Here is a 21,488-nt window from a genome sequence, read left to right as displayed (position 1 = left end):
AAGGCATATCCATACCTACCCGAACAGTGGGGAGGGACTTGTTATCTGGGATCCATCTTTCCCAAGGTAAATTTGGTAGATCATTTTAATGAAACAGGGTACACCCCTACCCACGAAAGGAAGAAACGATTCTCTCTTTGGAACCCGGATGGAACAGTAAGACTGGACGGACGTTGGTGGCAGGTCCTACTCGGAGCATTTTTTCCCCAGGCGGGAGTGACTATGAATGATTGGCGAATAGATAGTCTCGCATTAGTAATGGAATGAATTGGAAACGAAACCCGAATCGCAGAACTACAATTGGAAGACGAATTAGTGCATATGCGAATGATGGTGATGCAGAATCGAGTGGCTTTAGATATGTTGTTGGCAGAAAAGGGAGGAGTATGTGGGGTAATCGATGGAAAATGCTGCACATATATCCCCGATCACTCGGAAGGAATAGAGGCCTCAATCATTCGGCTTAAGGCCGCGACCCAGGATCTCACGGATAGCCGAAAGGGAAGGGAAGAAGCCAATAATGTATGGTCCAGCATAGCAGCCTGGTTCAGAGGATGGACAGGGGTCATTGTAAAATGGCTATTGACAGGCCTGGCCATAGTCGTGGGAATCGTACTCACCATGGTTATAATGAAATCCCTAATCATGATTTGTGTGAGAAAATGTTTCACAGGATGGACCCCATCCACCGCCACCACCGAGATGTTACTTTCACTATATGGGAAGGATCCAAAGGCCATTGGTGAACCGGCCAACTCTATCGTCTCGGACCCCCACGATTGGGTTGATGGCCTCGACGTTTCGTGGCAAGAGGATGTGGCTTTAGGGGTCTATGATTCCTGGCTTGAAATCGATGAACCTGTTGATGCGTGGGATTCTGATGATGATTATGATTTTGATTGGGATGATTTTACCTGTGATTTAGAAAGTGTAGGTTCTTTTAAGAGCTATTGCTATTATGCCAGTAGTGAGGAGCGGATGGCAAACATGTATCCGGGATATCCGGGAGAACCACCTTCACCACCACTTACACCACCCATAACAAGCAATTTGGGATCGTCTCAGCTTAAGGCACCCAACACCTTGAATACTGACGTTGATACAGACTATGTGGAGATGGAGATTTGTGATTATGAGGAGATGGAGATTGATGTTGATGAATGTGCCTCCTTTTCTTCCACAGAGCAATCACACGTACAAGGCTTGATGGCATTGGACGTCGATTGTTTGCCCTGATTCGCAAGGACCACACCTGCATAAAGAGGGCCCCTAATCTGGCTGGCAACTGGGTCGCACCTACGCCGTGTCGAGGGTGGATTCGGAATCCGGCCGGGCGGCAGCTATCTCCTAACCAGGCGCCTTCGTCGCGAATTATGGCTAACAATTTATGCGTTGAATGTTAGACGGCCAGTTAGGGCCGGTATCTCTCTCTGAGCATGCGTGACGCTTTGTCGCGCCTGGCATGTGACTGATTGGGATGCTGACCACTGGGGTATACGATGTCTTTTCAAGGAGTTGTCTTGTAAAGACAAAGGGAGGAAATGTTAGCCATTAGGGTTTAAACCCCATGACTCAATTGATCATAACATCTGAAATTATATATTGTGCTTCTGAAAACTGATTTGAACTCAGCTGCAGAGGCGGGTGGACAAAATGTGGTTTCTAGGCTCGAGGTGCAGGATACAGGAAAAACCTGTGGATCCTTAGCCCAGTAAACAAGTCCTTGAATGTATGTGCCAGACAGAAGATAAATAGCCCACAACCCACGTACAGGGAAAAACATGTTGCCAAACGCCTTCTTCACAAAGGGATTAATTAATTATATATCTTTGTAGTTTCCAGTGTGTCTCCTAAATCAAGGACGTAACCAACCTCGGGAGAAATATAGACATTACATATCCTTTGATTGTTATGTATTCAGCATGTGTATTCAATCATTAATCTACTATTATGCCTAGTGTCAAGAAAACCATTGAAGGTATTATGAGAACATTTCCTTCGGCCTGTGCTTGAGTCTGATGCGTTTAGATAAAGAGCCAGAAAAAGGTCACCCTATCCTATGCTTACATCTTTTCAGTCTAAGTTTGGCCTTCTGCAGGAAGGGACGATGGTAGGTGGGTCTTTACGGCCCAGTTTCCTTTGTCTTTAGCGCAGACTTTTATCTGATATTTTTGCTATATATGAAATGCCTATTTGCTGATTTTGCAGCGAGTGTCTTGAAAATGCCTGCTGCGTGTCAGTCGGTGCATTCTTGAGCCTTGCTCCACATTGTGTGTTTGTAATCGATTTCATTAAACATTGCTGCTCTGATCCTTGTTCTCCTTCCTTCCCTTGAGGTCATCGACCCCCACATATATATATATATATATATATATATATATATATATATATATATATATATATACATATATATATATATACAGTGGAACCTTGACTTACGAGTGCCCCAACTTACGAGTTTTTCGAGATACGAGCCGTCGCTCCGGCAGTTTATTGCTTTGAGATGCGAGCCGAGATCCGAGTTACGAGCTTTCGCCACCCGGTCACGTGGTTATCTTGCCGTTCAAGTACGTATCTCTGTCGTATAGCGATGCATTTTAGTTTTCGCATTTTGGTTATTTCGAGTTTACGCCGCCAGGTAGGTTCTGGTCACGTGGTTATCTTGCCGATCAAGTACAGTGCGTATCTCTGTCGTATAGCGATGCATTTTAGTTTTCGCATTTTGGTTATTTCGAGTTTACGCCGCCAGGTAGGTTCTGGTCACGTGGTTATCTTGCCGTTCAAGTACAGTGCGTATCTCTGTCGTATCGCGATGCATTTTAGTTTTCGCATTTTGGTTATTTCGAGTTTACGCCGCCAGGTAGGTTCTGGTCACGTGGTTATCTTGCCGTTCAAGTACAGTACGTATCTCTGTCGTATAGCGATGCATTTTAGTTTTCGCATTTTGGTTATTTCGAGTTTACGCCGCCAGGTAGGTTCTGGTCACGTGGTTATCTTGCCGTTCAAGTACAGTGCGTATCTCTGTCGTATCGCGATGCATTTTAGTTTTCGCATTTTGGTTATTTCGAGTTTACGCCGCCAGGTACGTTCTGGTCACGTGGTTATCTTGCCGTTCAAGTACAGTACGTATCTCTGTCGTATCGCGATGCATTTTAGTTTTCGCATGTTGGTTATTTCGAGTTTACGCCGCCAGGTAGGTTCTGGTCACGTGGTTATCTTGCCGTTCAAGTACAGTGCGTATCTCTGTCGTATCGCGATGCATTTTAGTTTTCGCATTTTGGTTATTTCGAGTTTACGCCGCCAGGTAGGTTCTGGTCACGTGGTTATCTTGCCGTTCAAGTACAGTGCGTATCTCTGTCGTATCGTGATGCATTTTAGTTTTCGCATTTTGGTTATTTCGAGTTTACGCCGCCAGGTAGGTTCTGGTCACGTGGTTATCTTGCCGTTCAAGTACAGTGCGTATCTCTGTCGTATAGCGATGCATTTTAGTTTTCGCATTTTGGTTATTTCGAGTTTACGCCGCCAGGTAGGTTCTGGTCACGTGGTTATCTTGCCGTTCAAGTACAGTACGTATCTCTGTCGTATAGCGATGCATTTTAGTTTTCGCATTTTGGTTATTTCGAGTTTACGCCGCCAGGTAGGTTCTGGTCACGTGGTTATCTTGCCGTTCAAGTACAGTACGTATCTCTGTCGTATAGCGATGCATTTTAGTTTTCGCATTTTGGTTATTTCGGAAAATTTCATGTTCATGTCGAACATTTCATGTTCATGTTCATGTTTTCATGTTCATGCCATGCCAGGCCACAACTTGTTCAGAGTGCCGGCGATAGCTCGCCTTCTCTTTGTGGAAAACACGGTGAGATCCTTAACATCCAACAACTAATGGGACGCAAACGGGGCGCCCAGTTTAGCGGTACACACATTGATGAATCACCCTGCCTGTGATTCACCCATGACAGGTTATAGCTGGGTCGGGATTCAAACCCAGGCTGGACAGTTTAGACTTTAGAGTCAAGTGTGCGTACCTCCAGTCCAGGCCATCCTGCCAACTTGTATGCTGCATACAGGTGAAATATAAAGCGCGAGATATTTTTATATATACTGTATATTTTAAAAAAAATTGGTGTGGTTTTTGGCGGGCTGGAACGGATTAATAGCATTTCAATGCATTTCAATGGGGAAATTTGATTTGAGATACGAGCAATTTGAGTTACGAGCTCGGTCACGGAACGAATTAAACTCGTAAGTCAAGGTTCCACTATATATACATATATATATATATATATATATACATATACAATGTATATATATATACATATATATATATATATATATATATATATATATATATATATATATATATATATATATATATATATATATATACATTGTATATATATCTATATAGATAGATATAGATATATATATATATACATTGTAGATATAGATATATATATATTATATATACATTGTATATATATCTATATATGTATATATATATCTATATAGATATAAATAGATATATATATATATATTGTGGTGGACACGATGGCGCTGGCACGGTGACATCATTCCGCGCACCAAGAGGGTGTCAGCCACGCCCGAGGGGTAGGCGTGGCCTCGGGATATAGACGGGGTGCGCAGCCCCGAGCACCTCAGTGCTATAGTTGAGCTTTGTAATAAAGACTCTTTTTTGGTTACCTGCGTTGTTGCTTCTCTTCTTGGCTAGCAAGTTGTGCGCATAGCACCGCACTTCACTGGTGACCTCGACGCTGGTTCAGCCGCCGCTGACCAACAGAACGCGCCATGGCCAACAACGCAGTAGCGGTGAAGCTCCCCGAGTTTTGGGAAGCTCAGGCCGAAGTATGGTTCGTGCAGGCCGAGGCACAGTTCCGACTTCGAGGCATAACGGCAGATAAGATGCGGTATTACCACGTCATCGCCGCCCTCAGGCCCGGCACAGCCGCCCGAGTCGTGTCCGTCCTGCGGAACCCACCGGCCGACCACAGGTACGAGGCGCTCAAGCATCTCCTTATCGCCACGTTCGGCCTCACGGAGTGCGAGCGGGCCGACCGCCTCCTGGACCTGCCCGAACTCGGCGACACATGACCATCGGTCCGGATGGACCACATGCTTTCGCTACTGGGTGACAAAGCCCCAGATTTTTTATTCCAGGCTCTCTTTCTACGCCAGCTGCCGGCACAGGTACGCCTCGTGTTGGCCGGTTCCAAATAAAGGAACCCCGCGTGCTGACCATCGAGGCCGACAAGTTTTTCGCGGCTTGTGAGACGCGGGCGAGCTTCGGTGCGGCCGTCGCGGATCTCGAGGCTGATGCGCATGCACACCTCATGGTTCCCGAGGCTGATGCCGATGCACACCGCGTGGCTGCGGCCTCCGCCTTCGCCGCAAACCTGGTGCCATTTCCACGCCAGGTTTGGCCACAAGGCTAGGAATTGTTGCCCGCTGTGCTCGTTTGGCAAGTCGGGAAACTACCAAGCTGGCGCTCGGTAGCGGCCCTGAGCATCGGCCATTCCGGCAGCCTCCTTTTTGTCACGGACACCTTGTCCGGGCGTCGCTTCCTCTGCGACACAGGCGCACAGGTGAGCGTTATCCCCGCCTCCACGTCCGACAAGCGAACCGTGGGCCGGGGCCCCGCGTTGCTTGCAGCCAACGGTACACCCATACGCACATTCGGGAAGCGCTGCCTCTCCCTGTGGTTCGGTGGGTAATGCTTTCAATGGACATTCGTAACCGCCAGCGTGCCCATGGCATTGCTCGGTGCGGATTTCCTATGTGCAAATGGGCTGTTGGTGGATGTGAAGAACAGACGCCTCGTCCAGGCGGCAACGTTCAACTCGCTTGCTTGCACGCTGAGCAGTTCATTGGGCAGCTCCCTGAGTGGCTCACCGAGCGGCTCGCCAAGCGGCTTGCTGAGCGGTTCGATCCCGGCGAGGTTGTTCTGTACGCTTCCGGCAGCGGACGAGTTCACCCGCCTCCTCGCCAGCTTCCCGGCCCTCACGCGGCCCACCTTCTCGGTGGTGGCCATCAAGCACGGGGTGGAACATCGCATCCCCACCGTCGGGCCACCGGTCTACGCTCGGGCACGCCGCCTCGAGCCGACGAAGCTCGCGGTGGCAAAGGCGGAGTTCGCTACGCTGGAGCGGCTGGGCATCATACGGCGCTCCAAGAGCGCTTGGACGTCGCCACTGCACATCGTGCCGAAGCCCGGCGGGGGATGGCGGCTGTGTGGGGACTACCGCCGCCTCAACGATGCCACCACCCCCGACCGCTACCCGGTCCCTCACATTCAGGACTTTTCCGCCCGGTTGGTGAAAATGTCCTTCTTTTCTAAGGTGGACCTCATCCGCGGGGGCCACCAGGTCCCCGTCAGGCCAGAGGACGTACCGAAAACGGCCGTCATTACACCATTCGGCCTCTTCGAGTTTCTTCGGATGCCCTTCGGTTTGAAGAATGCGGCTCAGGCGTTCCAACGATTGATGGACAGCGTCTTGCACGACTTGGATTGCGTGTACGTCTACCTGGACGACATCCTCGTCGCAAGCGCGTCCCGCGAAGAGCACCTCCGCCACCTCCGCACGCTCTTCGAATGCCTGGGCCAGCATGGCCTGATCGTAAACCCCGCCAAGTGCCGGTTCGGCGTCGCCGACATCGACTTTTTGGGGCACCGCGTCACCAGGCACGGGGCCACCCCCTTGCCGGCAAAGGTGGAGGCGGTCAAGGGGTTTCCGCGCCCCCGCACAATCAGGGGGCTCCAGGAGTTACTGGGCATGGTAAACCTTTACCACCGTTTCCTGCCCCGCGTCGCCCAGCTTCTGCGCTCCCTGCACGAGACCCTCCGGGGGAAGCCGGGCAAAGGTGACATTGTTTTGACCGAGCAGATGGATGCAGCGTTCGCGGGCGCGAAGCTCGCCTTCGCTAACGCCACCATGCTCGCGCACCCGGCCGCTCGATGCACCGATCGCCCTCACCACCGACGCGTCGGACTATGCGTTGGGCGCGGTGCACGAGCAATGGGTGCGTGGTGCTTGGCAACCGCTGGCGTTTTTCAGCCGGCAGCTTCGCCCACTCGAACGCTGGTACAGCACCTTTGACCGCGAGTTGCTCGGGCTCCACCTGGCGGTCCGGCACTTCCGCCATCTGCTCGAGGGCTGTTTGTTCACGGCCTTTGTCGACCACAAGCCCCTGGTCTTCGCGATGGCCAAGGTCGCCGAGCCATGGTCGGCCCGGCAGCAGCGTCACCTCTCGGCCGTGTCCGAGTACACGACGGACATCCGGCACGTCGCAGGAAAGGACAACCCGGTGGCGGATTGCCTTTCCCGGTCCGTCGCCCACGCGGTCCACCTCGCGATTGACTATGCCCGGATTTCGGCGGACCAGACCGCCGACCCCGACGTCCAGGCCTTGCGGACCGCCATCACGGGCCTCCGCGTCACTGAGGTGCCGTTCGATGGCGCGGGCACGGCCCTCTTGTGCGACGTCTCCCTCGGGCGGCCTCGCCCCATCGTGCCCGCGGGCTGGCAGCGCCGGGTTTTTGACGCCATCCCCGGCCTGTCCCACCTGGGCACGAAGGCCTCCCAGAGGTTGGTCGCTGACAAGTTCATCTGGCATGGTCTCCAGAAGGCCGTCCGCGATTGGACCAGGACGTGCCTCGCGTGCCAGCGCGCGAAGGTGCACCGCCACACCCAGGCCCCGTTGGCCCCGTTCAAGGTGCCCAAACGTCGGTTCGACCATGTTCACGTGGACTTGGTGGGACCTCTGCCCCCCTTGTGGGGTTTCACCCATGTCCTCACCATGGTGGACCGCACCACCCGGTGGCCGGAGGTCGTGCCTTTGGCGGCGACGACGGCGGCGGACGTCGCGCAGGCGTTCATCGCCACCTGGGTTGCCCGGTTCGGTACCCCTCGGACATCTCGTCCGACCGCGGCCCCCAGTTCACCTCGGAGCTCTGGGGGGCGGTCGCGCGGGGACTCGGCGTCCAGCTGCACCGCACCACGGCCTACCACCAACAGGCCAACAGCCTGTGCGAGCGCTTCCACCGCTCCTTGAAGGCCGCGCTCCGGGCCACCCTCCGCGACGGCGGCTGGGTCGACAGGCTCCCCTGGGTCCTGCTGGGCCCAAGGACGACCTGCGCACATCTGCGGCGGAGTTGGTCTTCGGACAACCGCTGCGGGTGCCGGGCGAGTTCCTCCCCGACTCCACGGCACCATGGTCCGCGGCGCAGCAGCGCTCCGCACTGCAGGAGACCGCCAGGAGGTTCGCCCCGGTGCCGACGGCGCACCACGGGTGCCCGCCGACGCACGTCGCCCCGGAGCTTCGCACGGCGGAGTACGTGTTCGTCCATCACGACGCCCACCGGACACCGCTGCAGCCCCCGTACGATGGGCCCTTCCGCGTGCTGGAGACCAGGGCGAAACACTTCACCCTCGACATCGGCGGTACTCCTGACCGCGTTTCCATGGACCGCCTCAAGCCGGCCCACCTCGACGTGGACCACCCCCCGCCAGTGGCTCGGCCCCCACGGCGGGGCTGCCCCCCGGCGGGCGGACCGCCGGCACCGCCCAGCCTCGCCAGCACGCCCCCCCCCCCCCGGTCCTGCACCCATCCCAGGTGCCGCAGGAGGCATGCCAGATGACATCCCGGCATCCCAGCCGCCGCCAGCCGCCAGAGGGCGCTTCGGCCGGATCATCCGTTTGCCCCAAAAAATGACCCTTCAGGTGCGTGGGAATTCTGGGGGGGTGGACACGACGGCGCTGGCGCGGTGACATCATTCCATGCACCAAGAGGGTGTGGGCCATGCCCGAGGGGTAGGCGTGGCCTCGGGATATACATGGGGCGCGCAGCCCCGAGCACCTCAGTGCTACAGTTGAGCTTTGTAATAAAGACTCTTTTTTGGTTACCTGCGTTGTTGCTTCTCTTCTTGGCTAGCAAGTCGTGCGCATAGCACCGCACTTCAATATATATACAGACTTGGCATTTAATATGGAATTTTTTTTCTTTTCTTGACCCGGGTTTAATTTCTTAACTCAGTATATCAATCTGTTGAGTTTCTTTTACACTTTGGTGATTTATTTGTGAAAAGAACCATGTCACTGATTGTCTGTCGCAGCAAGAAGTCAACAACAGGATTATATCACAGGTGGCATGGCAAAATGTACGGACAGGTGCATTTGATGATTGGCTTCACAGTCGGGTATACAAGGGTTGTTGCGTTCTGCATTAGTGGAAAACAACTGCTGCACATCTCCAAAAGTTATTGCCGCTTCCTCTGGAGATGGTCCGTCAACTCGACAATGCTATTTGTCATGGAGTGGTGGCTTTACAAAATTACGGCATGAAACAGTGTGCTATTGCTCGGCAGTATGGCATTACTCAAGGTCAGGTCTCAAAGATTCTGAAACTAAATGCTCAGAGGAGTGTCCCTACTCCAATACCGAGGCCAGGACGTCCCCGCAGAACCACAAGGAGGGATGATCGCCAGCTGCACCGGTTGGTCCGCAATGGCCATACCAAGTCAGCTCATCGGCTTAGGGCTGAGTGGCAGCAACTGACAAATGTGCCTGTATCCAGAAGGCTAGTCAACCAACGACTGGTTCAAGCAGGCTATCGCCAGACAACACCTCCAGCGCCGATTGCAGTGGGCCAGAGAGCACCGTCAATGGCAGCCAGGACACTGGAATCATGTGATCTTCAGTGACCAGTCTAGATTTCTGGTCTATCGTCAAGATGGCCGCGTCCGAGTGCGCAGACAAGTGCATGAAGCCTACAACAAAGATTGTATAGTGCCAAGAGTCCAAGCTGGAGGTGGTGGGGTGACCGTTTGGGCTGCTTTTCATGCAGGGGGCAAAACTGACCTGGTTGTTCTGAATGGAAACCTGAACCAGTCCAAGTACAGGGCCATTCTGGAAGAAAGATTGCTTCCATTTGCTCGTGCAGCCTTTCGAGGAAACTTTGTCTTCCAAGATGACAATGCACGGCCTCATCGTGCTCGCATGATCCAACACTTTCTTGCTGACCGTGGTGTAGAGCATATGGAGTGGCCTGCCATGTCCCCGGATATGAATCCGAAAGAGAACTTGTGGGCAGAATTAACGCGTCAAATCGACCACTTGGACCAGCAGCCGAACTCTGTGCATGAATTGCAGCAGGCTATTGTCACTGCATGGCAAGCGATTCCTGTCCAAACTTTGGCAAATCTCGTGAACAGCATGCCTCAACGTGTACGTGCTCTCCTGAATGCTCGTGTGGGTTACACGAAGTACTGAACTGTAATTTTACTGTCCGTAATCCCAGTCGTAATTAAACTTTTGTTTTTGTTAAAAAAAATTTTGGCTAATGTGCAAAATAAAGAGATACTTCTGGAAAACGTACAGAAGTTTAACACAGTACTGTCTATGAATTGAGTTCGATATAAGTTTACATCACTTTCAAGGATCAATTTATTTGTTTCGAAATGTCAAATGTGGTTTTTGTTTCTTTTAAAGGTCACATTAACAAAATCTAGAATAATTTCAACATAATTCCAATGAACTTTTGGTTCTAAGACATCTTGAAAAGTAAGTTCACCCCCACAAAAAAATATTCCATATTAAATGCCAAGTCTGTATATATATATATATATATATATATATATATATATATATATATATATATATATATATATATATATATATATATATATATATATATATATATATACATATATATATATATATATATATATATATATATCTATATATCTATATATATAATTGTTGCGGATATGGGATTTGGCCTCCATCCATATCCGCTTGTAAATATTCCCCTATTTCCCCAATACTCCCCAACTATCCCCAATCCCCCATTCCCTAGTCCCATTGTCTGTAAACAACACTCTGTAGCCCCGACCTTCCCCTTTTTCCCCCATTAAATGTCGTGCCCAGGTCCACCGCATCTCACGTAGACAACTATAGGACATCTTGCTAGTTATTCTTAGTCTATGTCAGTTAATAATAATAATAATAATAATAATTCATTTATTTTGTATAGCGCTTTTCCAGAAGCCCAAAGGAGAGAAAAGGACGCCACCTTCCGAGCGCGAGTTAAGGACTCGTTTCCATTAATTCTGACTCTTCGTTGCACCAGAATGTGATTGTATGGCACCGTTAGAAAGTTTAGGACCTCCCAATACCTCCCCGCAGCTCTTCCTCATGGTACAACAACAACTACAACAACAGCGGCGGCGGCGCGGGGAGTGTGCGTCCTCACTCCGGCTTGGTTAGCCGCCATTGAACATGTGCTCCGACGGGGTTACCATGCAGGGGCTCGCTGTCAGCCCCTCGTCAAGGGCGGAGCCCGGTAACCCCCCCCCCCCCCCGCACCCAATAGAAACGGCGGACCGATTCCATCTGGGGCGGAGACAACGAGCCGAGGGCGTGTCACTGCCCGCTGGGCATGCGCAGGAAGACGGAGGTGACGTCAGATTCGCCTCAGCTTGGAGAGAAAAGGACGCCACCTTCCGAGCGCGACTATACCTCCCCGCATCTCTGGACCGGACCGTGTGGATTCTGCCCCTGAGCCAAGGTGCACCTTGACCTATCGACTGCCTGCCCTTCCTTGCCATCAATCCCTGTGTAAGTCAGTCTTGTCCCGTTTGTCTGTGGTCTGTCGGGCATAAGATAAGACTGTGTCTAAGTGCCCATCTTGCTGTGCTTTACCTCTTACCGTGTAATCTACCCGTTTCTGCATCACCAATTATATCCTCCTCCGGAGGTCTTGAGAACTGTACCCCTTGTGTCGTTACATTAATCCCAGCCGTTGTGTCCTTTCCTTCATTGATTTAGCATAGCGCGATTTGGCCAACGTTCGAGTGGAATCGGGCGGGATAGGGTTCTAATCGGGGAGTACCTGTGCGGACGCGGTAATACTAAACCGCTCGGTAAACTAACATCTAAAACCGCGTCTGTAACATTTGGTGTCGGGAAGTGAGATCGGACCCGAAGCGCGTTTCACGCGCTCGAAATTATTAAAGGCGAAATTTGATTTTGTTTTACAAAAAAATAAAAACCCGAATTTTGAAAGTCGCGCTATGGCGGATCAAGACGGCTGGGTTCCGGTAGAGGAGAGTGAGGCAGGGTCGATCCAGGACCAAATTGAGGGACATGAGGAGAGCGAAGCAGTGAGGGTAGCAGGTTCGCAAAATAGCGTCGTCGCGCACGAGGTTACGGGCGCGCAAAATGGCGCCTCGCACATGGCCACGGCGACCGCACCCGCGACCGTAGTAGCGCCGCTGGTAGATTTGAACCTTTTTTTAATACAAATGAAGGCCCTTATGGCCCAGAATAGCGAGAAATTGAGGGAGGACATGGGGTCCAATAGCGAGAAAATGAGGGAGGACATGGGGTCCAATAACGAGAAAATGAGGGAGGACATGGGGGCCAATAGCCAACGGTTAGAACAAAGGATGGGGGCCCAGATCGGAGGGTTAGGGAGTAGAATAGAGGGATTAGACAATAGATTAGGGGAAATACAGGAGGGGTTAATGGGGGTAGAAAACAGAATGGCCGCTCAAGAGAATCAAATGGAAGGGATGCAAAAGGGGTTAGAGGGGTTAGAAAACAGTATGGAAGGCAAATTGAGGGACATGAGGGACCAAGCGGAAAGGGAAGTTAAACAAATGGGGCAGCAGATAGAGGGGGTCAGAATGGGGGTAGAAATTAAATTGGATGCTCACAGGGAGGAAATGGAGCAGATGAGGGTGGCATCTGGGCAGGAGATGCAAGTGATGGGAGAAGAGATGAGAAGAGGTGTGAGTGAGGAGGTCGGAGGAGTGCGCGAGGAGGTGAGGCACTGTAAGGAGCGCATGGAGAAGGAGGTGAGAAAGGGGACTGTAAAATTGCAAGGTGGTATAGAGGAGTTGACGCTGGGAGTAGAACAACTGACAGTGGGACAAAAGGAGTTGGGGGACCAGGTAAAGAAGAACACAGCGGTAATAGAGGGTTTAAAATCGACACAGAAGGAGATGAAAAAGGACGTAGGGGTAATTAAAAAAGAGTGTCAGACGGTACATGAGGACCTGATGAGGAAAATGGACAAGGTGGTAGAGGTGATGGAGGTTAAAGAGCGGGAGGTGCGGGAGCACATAGAAAAAATAAAGTGGAGTTAGAGGAAGAACTTAAAGGGGCGCACGAGGAGATGAAGGAGGTGAAGCAGAAATTAGAAGAAGTGGAAGAAGGGGTGAGCGAAATTAAGAAGCGACGGAGAGAGGATAAGAAAGAGATAAAGGAGGAAGTAAAAGAATTGGTCCAAAGTCTGTGTTCGGATCGTGATGATGTGCTCATTAACCGGATGAGGGATTCGCAGGTGATGGAGGAGAAGCGAAGAGAAAGAGGACGCGGTGTAAGTGGTGACCAATATGGTCATGCGTATGATGCGCCAGGTGATTTAATAAGCTTGGGGGTCGAGATAGACCCGGATGTTCGTGAGAGGCCAAGAGTGAGGTGTATGGCTGGTCCGGAGGGTATGGAACGAGAGGTGCGAGGTGTGGGTTAGCGAGGTTGTGGTGGTATGGAATGGGTAGCGGGTTGCGGAAGTGTGACCCATGCATCGACACCAACAGGGGTAGTTGTTAGAGGGACAGGGGAGGCAGGAGAGCCCCTTGGGGGTAATGTACTGTGGGGGCCCGGCCGGTTCGGCCCCGCGCTGACCCCGCAAGGGGCGACGCACGGGGTCCGGCAGGCGGGCAACGACTCGCATACGAGGTGGTCCCACAATGTCCCACTCGCGCCGTATGACGGTGGGTAAGGGTGGCATCCCTGCCACTCTTCCCATATGGGGCAAATGCGCTATAGATTATGGGGTGTATGGCAATGAAAACTAGCCCGGGTGGGTTAGGATATTGTGTGTAGGGATCTAGCGAAGATGACATTAGGTAACGTTAAGATTAGTTAGTGACAAGGATACCTGTAGAGGGGACGCAGGTAGATTAGAGTGGATGATAATGACGAGGGAGCGCAATAGTTTAAAGGGACGACTGGGAAGCGCAAGTTTCAGAGGGGAGTAGTTAGATGAGATGATGCTGTGTGAGAACTGGACAGGTGTGTGGAGCAGTGAGTGTTGTGGATCAGCGCGAATGCGCTTCGGGGAGAGAAGGGTGCAGGTGGCACCAGGTGTGAGAGCACAGGTGTGCAAGTACAGGTGTGTGGAGAGGGTTGGAGTAAGTGGTACGGAGTGGTGTGCATGGTGCGAAGGTGTGGATGGGGGAAGAGTGGACCCCTTTCACGAGTACCCGGGGCGGGTAGTGTACGTGTTAGGTAGAGGGTATAGGTAAATTGTGGTTGGATATTGGCATTTGTGGTGCGGTTGCAGAATGGTATTGTGGATGGGTGCATTAGTGTTGTGGAAATGGCTGGGCGTGTAGCCTGTTAGTGTGTGTAGTTGGTTTGGGCACTCCACCACTGTGAGGATGTCGGCCAGGTGAGGCCGCAGGTGGGCTCTGGGAGCCGTTAGTGTCAGTGGGTGCCTGAGGATCCCGGGTGTGGATCGGGCAGCCCGTGCCAGAGAGGGCACTGAGGGGGTGAGAGTGTGAAAGGGCCTTCCCCAGTTAGTTAGGTTAGGGTGAGGAGCAGGTAAGCTCGGGTGGCAACTACAGTGGTGGAGGTGTGCAGGTGGGTAGACCTGCTGGGAGAGCTACACGTCACAGCCCAGAAATTGTGCGAGGGCACCGGGAGATGAATCGGGGGAGTGAGACCCCAAATTGAGAGGCACCACAGATTGGTCAATGGGAATTGGTTTTTAGAACCCATAGTGTAAGTGGGCCAATGGTTTGGCAGGAGAAAGACCCCGGGTAATGTAAAGTTGTTAAAGTCATTTAGGAAATAGTTAGGATTGATGAACCTGTCGCACCATACGCAGCCACTTACCTGAGGTGATGATGATGACTCCACACCTGTGTTCCTTTGTTCTGTGTTGCAGGAAATAGGAATTGCTGGTTGGATTGGTGAGACGCATCACGACGTGGATGAGACATTGGGGTGATTCCATCTCTCCCTCCTTAGGAGGGACTGATGTTGAGTTGGAGATGGCAAATTTTGATGGGAGTTGGAAATGGCAAATTTGATTGGTTAGGAGGGAGAGAAGACGAATTTGGTTTATGGGAGGAACGGGGAAGACAGTAGGGACGTTTGTTGATTTGTAAAGTAGATGTTTATGGGTAGTGTGGTGTTTTGTGGATACAGTAAGGGGTAAGGGAGGGGCAATGTAGGTTACCTGGTGGGGGGGGGGGGGCGTACGGTAGGAACGTACCTGTCTCACCTGGTTCCCATGTGCCCCTAGTGTGCATTACCTAATATTGCGTGCACTTTTGCGCCCTTACCACCTTACTCACTTGTCTTCTTTTTGTCTCCCACCTCCGAGGATCTGGCTTTGGGGCAGAGAGAGAGGAGAGAGAGGTGCTGGCTCCGCAGTTGTGGGCCTGCACTTTCGCTGCTTGCTGCCTGGATCGATACACCATATGGACCGCAATTTTTGTGGCCGCCCACCATGGACCGCAGTTCTTTTGCCGGCAAGCACCACCCGTTGATGGACCTATGGGTCAACGTGGCACCTATGCCATACAGGTGAACCACTAATAGTTGGCCCCCCTGACGGCCACAATTCAGAAATGGACGCGGTTGGCGCCTTTCTTTATTTTTTAAGGAAGCTAGAAGGCCAAGTGCTTCAAGAAGGCAAGACCAGCGGCAGAACATCGGCCGGCTGCGACACCACCGGTGACTATGAACACTTTATTGGTGTACCGGATGGTGCTGACTGTGTTATGGGGTGGTGCTTTTGGTGCTTGGACGGGGTGCTCTGCACATTATTAAAGGCCGTAGGGCCACAGGGCACTCGTGGGTTGGTGTATCGATGCTGGCATGCGTGCTCTCTCTATGCATAACATCTGCATGTGTTCCTCCAAAAACAGGTCCTGGATCGTAGTGTAAATATCAGTGCAGTCTTGTGTAAATAATGCTCCCTACCGGCTGTATGTTTAGTTTGAGGATTCTTTCCGCGATTCGGTTATCCTGTGGGTGTGTTTCTGTGAGGAGAAGGGTGCAACGTCGCAGGGGGACATATTTACTCATTTGTGAACATCTGTAAAACTGTCGCACTCAGGGTTGAGTTAATAGTAGAGGGAACTACATCTGAGTGCCACACTAAAGTAAGTAAAAATTTATCGGGTCGGGACACCCCAAGGTAGAGAAGGGTGCAATGTTGCGGATATGGGATTTGGCCTCCATCCATATCCGCTTGTAAATATTCCCCTATTTCCCCAATACTCCCCAACTATCCCCAATCCCCCATTCCCTAGTCCCATTGTCTGTAAACAACACTCTGTAGCCCCGACCTTCCCCTTTTTCCCCCATTAAATGTCGTGCCCAGGTCCACCGCATCTCACGTAGACAACTATAGGACATCATGCTAGTTATTCTTAGTCTATGTCAGTTAAGGACTCGTTTCCATTAATTCTGACTCTTCGTTGCACCAGAATGTGATTGTATGGCACCGTTAGAAAGTTTAGGACCTCCCAATACCTCCCCGCAGCTCTTCCTCATGGTACAACAACAACTACAACAACAGCGGCGGCGGCGCGGGGAGTGTGCGTCCTCACTCCGGCTTGGTTAGCCGCCATTGAACATGTGCTCCGACAGGGTTACCACGCAGGGGCTCGCTGTCAGCCCCTTGTCAAGGGCGGAGCCCGGTAACCCCCCCCGCACCCAATAGAAACGGCGGACCGATTCCATCTGGGGCGGAGACAACGAGCCGAGGGCATGTCACTCCGCGCTGGGCATGCGCAGGAAGACGGAGGTGACGTCAGATGCGCCTCAGCTTGGAGAGAAAAGGACGCCACCTTCCGAGCGCGACAATACCTCCCCGCATCTCTGGACCGGACCGTGTGGATTCTGCCCCTGAACCAAGGTGCACCTTGAGCTATCGACTGCCTGCCCTTCCTTGCCATCAATCCCTGTGTAAGTCAGTCTTGTCCCGTTTGTCTGTGGTCTGTCGGGATTAAGATAAGACTGTGTCTAAGTGCCCATCTTGCTGTGCTTTACCTCTTCCCGTGTAATCTACCCGTTTCTGCATCACCAATTATATCCTCCTCCGGAGGTCTTGAGAACTGTACCCCTTGTGTCGTTACATTAATCCCAGCCGTTGTGTCCTTTCCTTCATTGATTTAGCATAGCGCGATTTGGCCAACGTTCGAGTGGAATCGGGCGGGATAGGGTTCTAATCGGGGAGTACCTGTGCGGATGCGGTAATACTAAACCGCTTGGTAAACTAACATCTAAAACCGCGTCTGTAACAATATATATATATATATATATATATATATATATATGTATATATATATATATACATACACACACACACAATTATTAAAATGTTCTGAGGAGATTGCGGCTGGCTCAATAGCACAGTGGACTGTTGACATGTAATCAATGGAGGTTCCTGGTTCGAGCCCCGCATTGAGTCAGGATTTTTTCACACTTAGCCCCTCGCAGGAGTTTGATTCCTGTTTCTAAAATTTTTTTATATATATCTATATATATATACACACACACACACACACAATTATTAAAATGTTGAAAATCCCTCTATCAGCAGCATCTTAATGTTCAATTCTCAAAAGCTTTGGCTCTGTAAACATCCAGCAAGTCACCGTGCACATACCTGATCTTGCTCATTCAATGAAATGGTGATTTCACTTTGGTGGTGATTACTTGAGTGGTTCAAGAAGGCATAAAAACCAGCGGATTTAGGGAATGTTTTAAACATTGGTTGATGAACAAACACTGTACACGAAACAAAACAAAATAATCATATTATGAAATTATTATTTCCTTGAAGATCACATTTATCATTCAATATATTTTGGATGTTTAACTCATGAAACTGCGAGTCTCATATGAGCATGATGCTAGGACCAGTTATCTCTCCATTTTATTTTCATCAGGTAGGAAATCATGGCAATGCAATTAAATGCTGAACATACATTGTTTTGTATCATCATTAGTTAACCTCATTGGCACCTCATGCAAATTATTGATTCACCATGCATATTTATCCCCTTCGTTTGACTATTGAACCATGCTATTCATGTGATGTGATGATTACCTCCACTACCGAAGGTTTTCAACCCTGTCTGTTTGTCTGTGAACAGGATATCTCAAAACGACGGGGTCAGATTCGGACGAAATTTGGTGGAGAGGTTGGGTGTGTGTCAAGGGCGAAATGATTCGATTTTGCTGAAGATCCAGATCCGGATGCCAGAATTTTTTTAAAGTGGTTCAACTTCACCTTTTAAAATATTATGCTATATATCGTTTTTGGCACCAGCTCCCAATGTTGAAAAAACACTTTGAAATTTTAAAGATTATTGTGTCCGGATCCGGATTTTTTTTTTTTTTTTTTTTTTTCTATACTGCATCGAGGCTCGTGAAAGAGCTGACAACCGTGAGGGAAAGACAGCACAGGGGGACCACGAGGGAAAGACAGTGCAGGGGGACCACGAGGGAAAGACAGCACATGGGGACCACGAGGGAAAGACAGCACATGGGGACCGCGAGGGAAAGACAGTACATGGGGACTGTGAGGGAAAGACAGCCAAGGGGGACCACGAGAAAAAGACAGTGCAGGGGGACGACGAGGGAAAGACAGCACATGGGGACCACGAGGGAAAGACAGTACATGGGGACCGCGAGGGAAAGACAGCACATGGGGACCGCGAGGGAAAGACAGTACATGGGGACCACGAGGGAAAGACAGCACATGGGGACCACGAGGGAAAGAAAGTACATGGGGACCGCGAGGGAAAGACAGCCAAGGGGGACCACGAGAGAAAGACAGTGCAGGGGGACCACGAGGGAAAGACAGCACATGGGGACCACGAGGGAAAGACAGTACATGGGGACCGCGAGGGAAAGACAGCACATGGGGACCGCGAGGGAAAGACAGTACATGGGGACCACGAGGGAAAGACAGCACATGGGGACCACGAGGGAAAGACAGTACATGGGGACCGCGAGGGAAAGACAGCACATGGGGACCGCGAGGGAAAGACAGCACATGGGGACCACGAGGGAAAGACAGCACATGGGGACTGCGAGGGAAAGACAGTACAGGGGGACCACGAGGGAAAGACAGCACATGGGGACCGCGAGGGAAAGACAGTACATGGGGACCGCGAGGGAAAGACAGCACATGGGGACCGCGAGGGAAAGACAGTACATGGGGACTGCGAGGGAAAGACAGTACATGGGGACCACGAGGGAAAGACAGCACATGCGGACCACGAGGGAAAGACAGTACATGGGGACCGCGAGGGAAAGACAGCACATGGGGACCACGAGGGAAAGACAGCACATGGGGACCACGAGGGAAAGACAGTACATGGGGACTGCGAGGGAAAGACAGCACATGGGGACCGCGAGGGAAAGACAGCACATGGGGACCACGAGGGAAAGACAGCACATGGGGACCGCGAGGGAAAGACAGCACATGGGGACCGCGAGGGAAAGACAGCACATGGGGACCGCGAGGGAAAGACAGTACATGGGGACCGCGAGGGAAAGACAGCACATGGGGACCACGAGGGAAAGACAGCACATGGGGACCGCGAGGGAAAGACAGTACATGGGGACCGCGAGGGAAAGACAGCACATGGGGACCACGAGGGAAAGACAGCACATGGGGACCACGAGGGAAAGACAGTACATGGGGACCGCGAGGGAAAGACAGCACATGGGGACCGCGAGGGAAAGACAGCACATGGGGACCACGAGGGAAAGACAGCACATGGGGACCGCGAGGGAAAGACAGCACATGGGGACCACGAGGGAAAGACAGCACATGGGGACCGCGAGGGAAAGACAGTACATGGGGACCGCGAGGGAAAGACAGCACATGGGGACCGCGAGGGAAAGACAGCACATGGGGACCACGAGGGAAAGACAGCACATGGGGACCGCGAGGGAAAGACAGTACATGGGGACCGCGAGGGAAAGACAGTACATGGGGACCACGAGGGAAAGACAGCACATGGGACCGCGAGGGAAAGACAGTACATGGGGACCGCGAGGGAAAGACAGTACATGGGGACCGCGAGGGAAAGACAGTACATGGGGACCGCGAGGGAAAGACAGTACATGGGGACCGCGAGGGAAAGACAGCACATGGGGACCGCGAGGGAAAGACAGTACATGGGGACCGCGAGGGAAAGACAGTACATGGGGACCACGAGGGAAAGACAGTCAAGATCATTTGACCAAAATCGAAACGATGCATCTTTGTCACATACGCAACCTGGCCACCAAGGTTCGTCCGAATCTGTCAATTACTTTTTGAGATATTGTGCTATACTGTTTATCATTTTTTGCCCCATCTCTCAATGGTGAAAAAATCACTTAAGTTCTAGTATCCGGATCCGTATTCGGATGATCATCAAATCTAATCATTTCATCCTTGTCACACACCCAACCTCTCTACCATATTTCGGCCAAATCCGTCTGCAACTTTTTGAGATAACCTATTCACAGACAGACAAAGACAACCAGACAGACATGGGTGAAAACATAACCTATGACCACCTTAGGTGGCAGAGGTAAAAATGCACCCATATACCTAAATACTGTTATTGATTCTACCTGTCATTTAATTTATCTGAACGTCTTTGCAATTTCATAAGCCTTGCTCAGCATGTACAAAAGCTAAATATGGATCAGAACCTCTGAGTGTGTGGGAACCTCGAAGTTTGGGCAATTTTCCACTGTAAAAACCTTGGACGGTCACTCGCTGGGAGTCCAATTCCATTGTATGGTTAAATGAGTACTCTCCACCATGCCTTGCAGCCAATGTGGAAACTTCAATAGATTTGGGAATCACTTTTAGCTGTCAGAGAATAAAACAGAAATAAACAGTGAAAAACAACCACACATTAGTTTGCCCAAACATTGTGCATATGTTACTGCATTGGTTTGATGCAATGTTTTAGTTATTTACAGGCCTAAATATTAATTTTATTGGATAACAATTTTGCACAAAAAATTGTATTGTGTGAAGGACAAAGCAGTGAAAACGAGAATAAAAGGACATAAAGTGTCATAAAAGGACATTTTAATAATTTTTCTATATGGAGTTAAAGACCATCAGTCAGCCATCTTTGGTCGGATTACAAAACAATATCTTCTGCATATGTATACTCTCATGTATTGTCCTTGTGCAAAATTTGAACAAAATCGGACTATGCATGTCGAGATGTGTTTTTATATTTCAGAGATTGGAGAACACATTTAAGTAACAAAATAGCCACCAGTCAGTCATCTTGGATCTGATCTCTAAAAAAATAACGTGATATGTATGCCATCATTCGTTATATGTGTGCCAAGTTCGAACAAGATCGGTAAATGCATGTCCAAGAAATGGTTTGAGGATGTGATAAATATCGGGTTTTCTAC

General features: G+C 50.8%; 1 protein-coding gene across 1 annotated transcript in view; it reads right to left on the bottom strand.

Annotated features, from left to right (window-relative positions):
• LOC137430786 (uncharacterized) overlaps positions 1–21,488 on the bottom strand; it is a 311,105-nt gene that overhangs the window by 149,932 nt on the left and 139,685 nt on the right. Inside the window, exons 15-16 of the mRNA XM_078771248.1 lie at positions 20,760–20,922; positions 17,707–17,828 (exon numbers count right to left, since the gene is read on the bottom strand). Of these exons, the coding sequence (XP_078627374.1) occupies positions 17,707–17,828; positions 20,760–20,922 (285 nt within the window). The remainder of the gene's footprint in view (positions 1–17,706; positions 17,829–20,759; positions 20,923–21,488) is intronic.

Source organism: Myxine glutinosa, chromosome 1 (assembly GCF_964187855.1).
Source record: "Myxine glutinosa chromosome 1, kmMyxGlut1.1, whole genome shotgun sequence".
In the NCBI taxonomy this organism is placed as follows: Eukaryota; Metazoa; Chordata; class Myxini; order Myxiniformes; family Myxinidae; genus Myxine; species Myxine glutinosa.
Note: the sequence above shows the minus strand (reverse complement) of the source record. Positions and strands in the feature narration are given on the sequence as shown.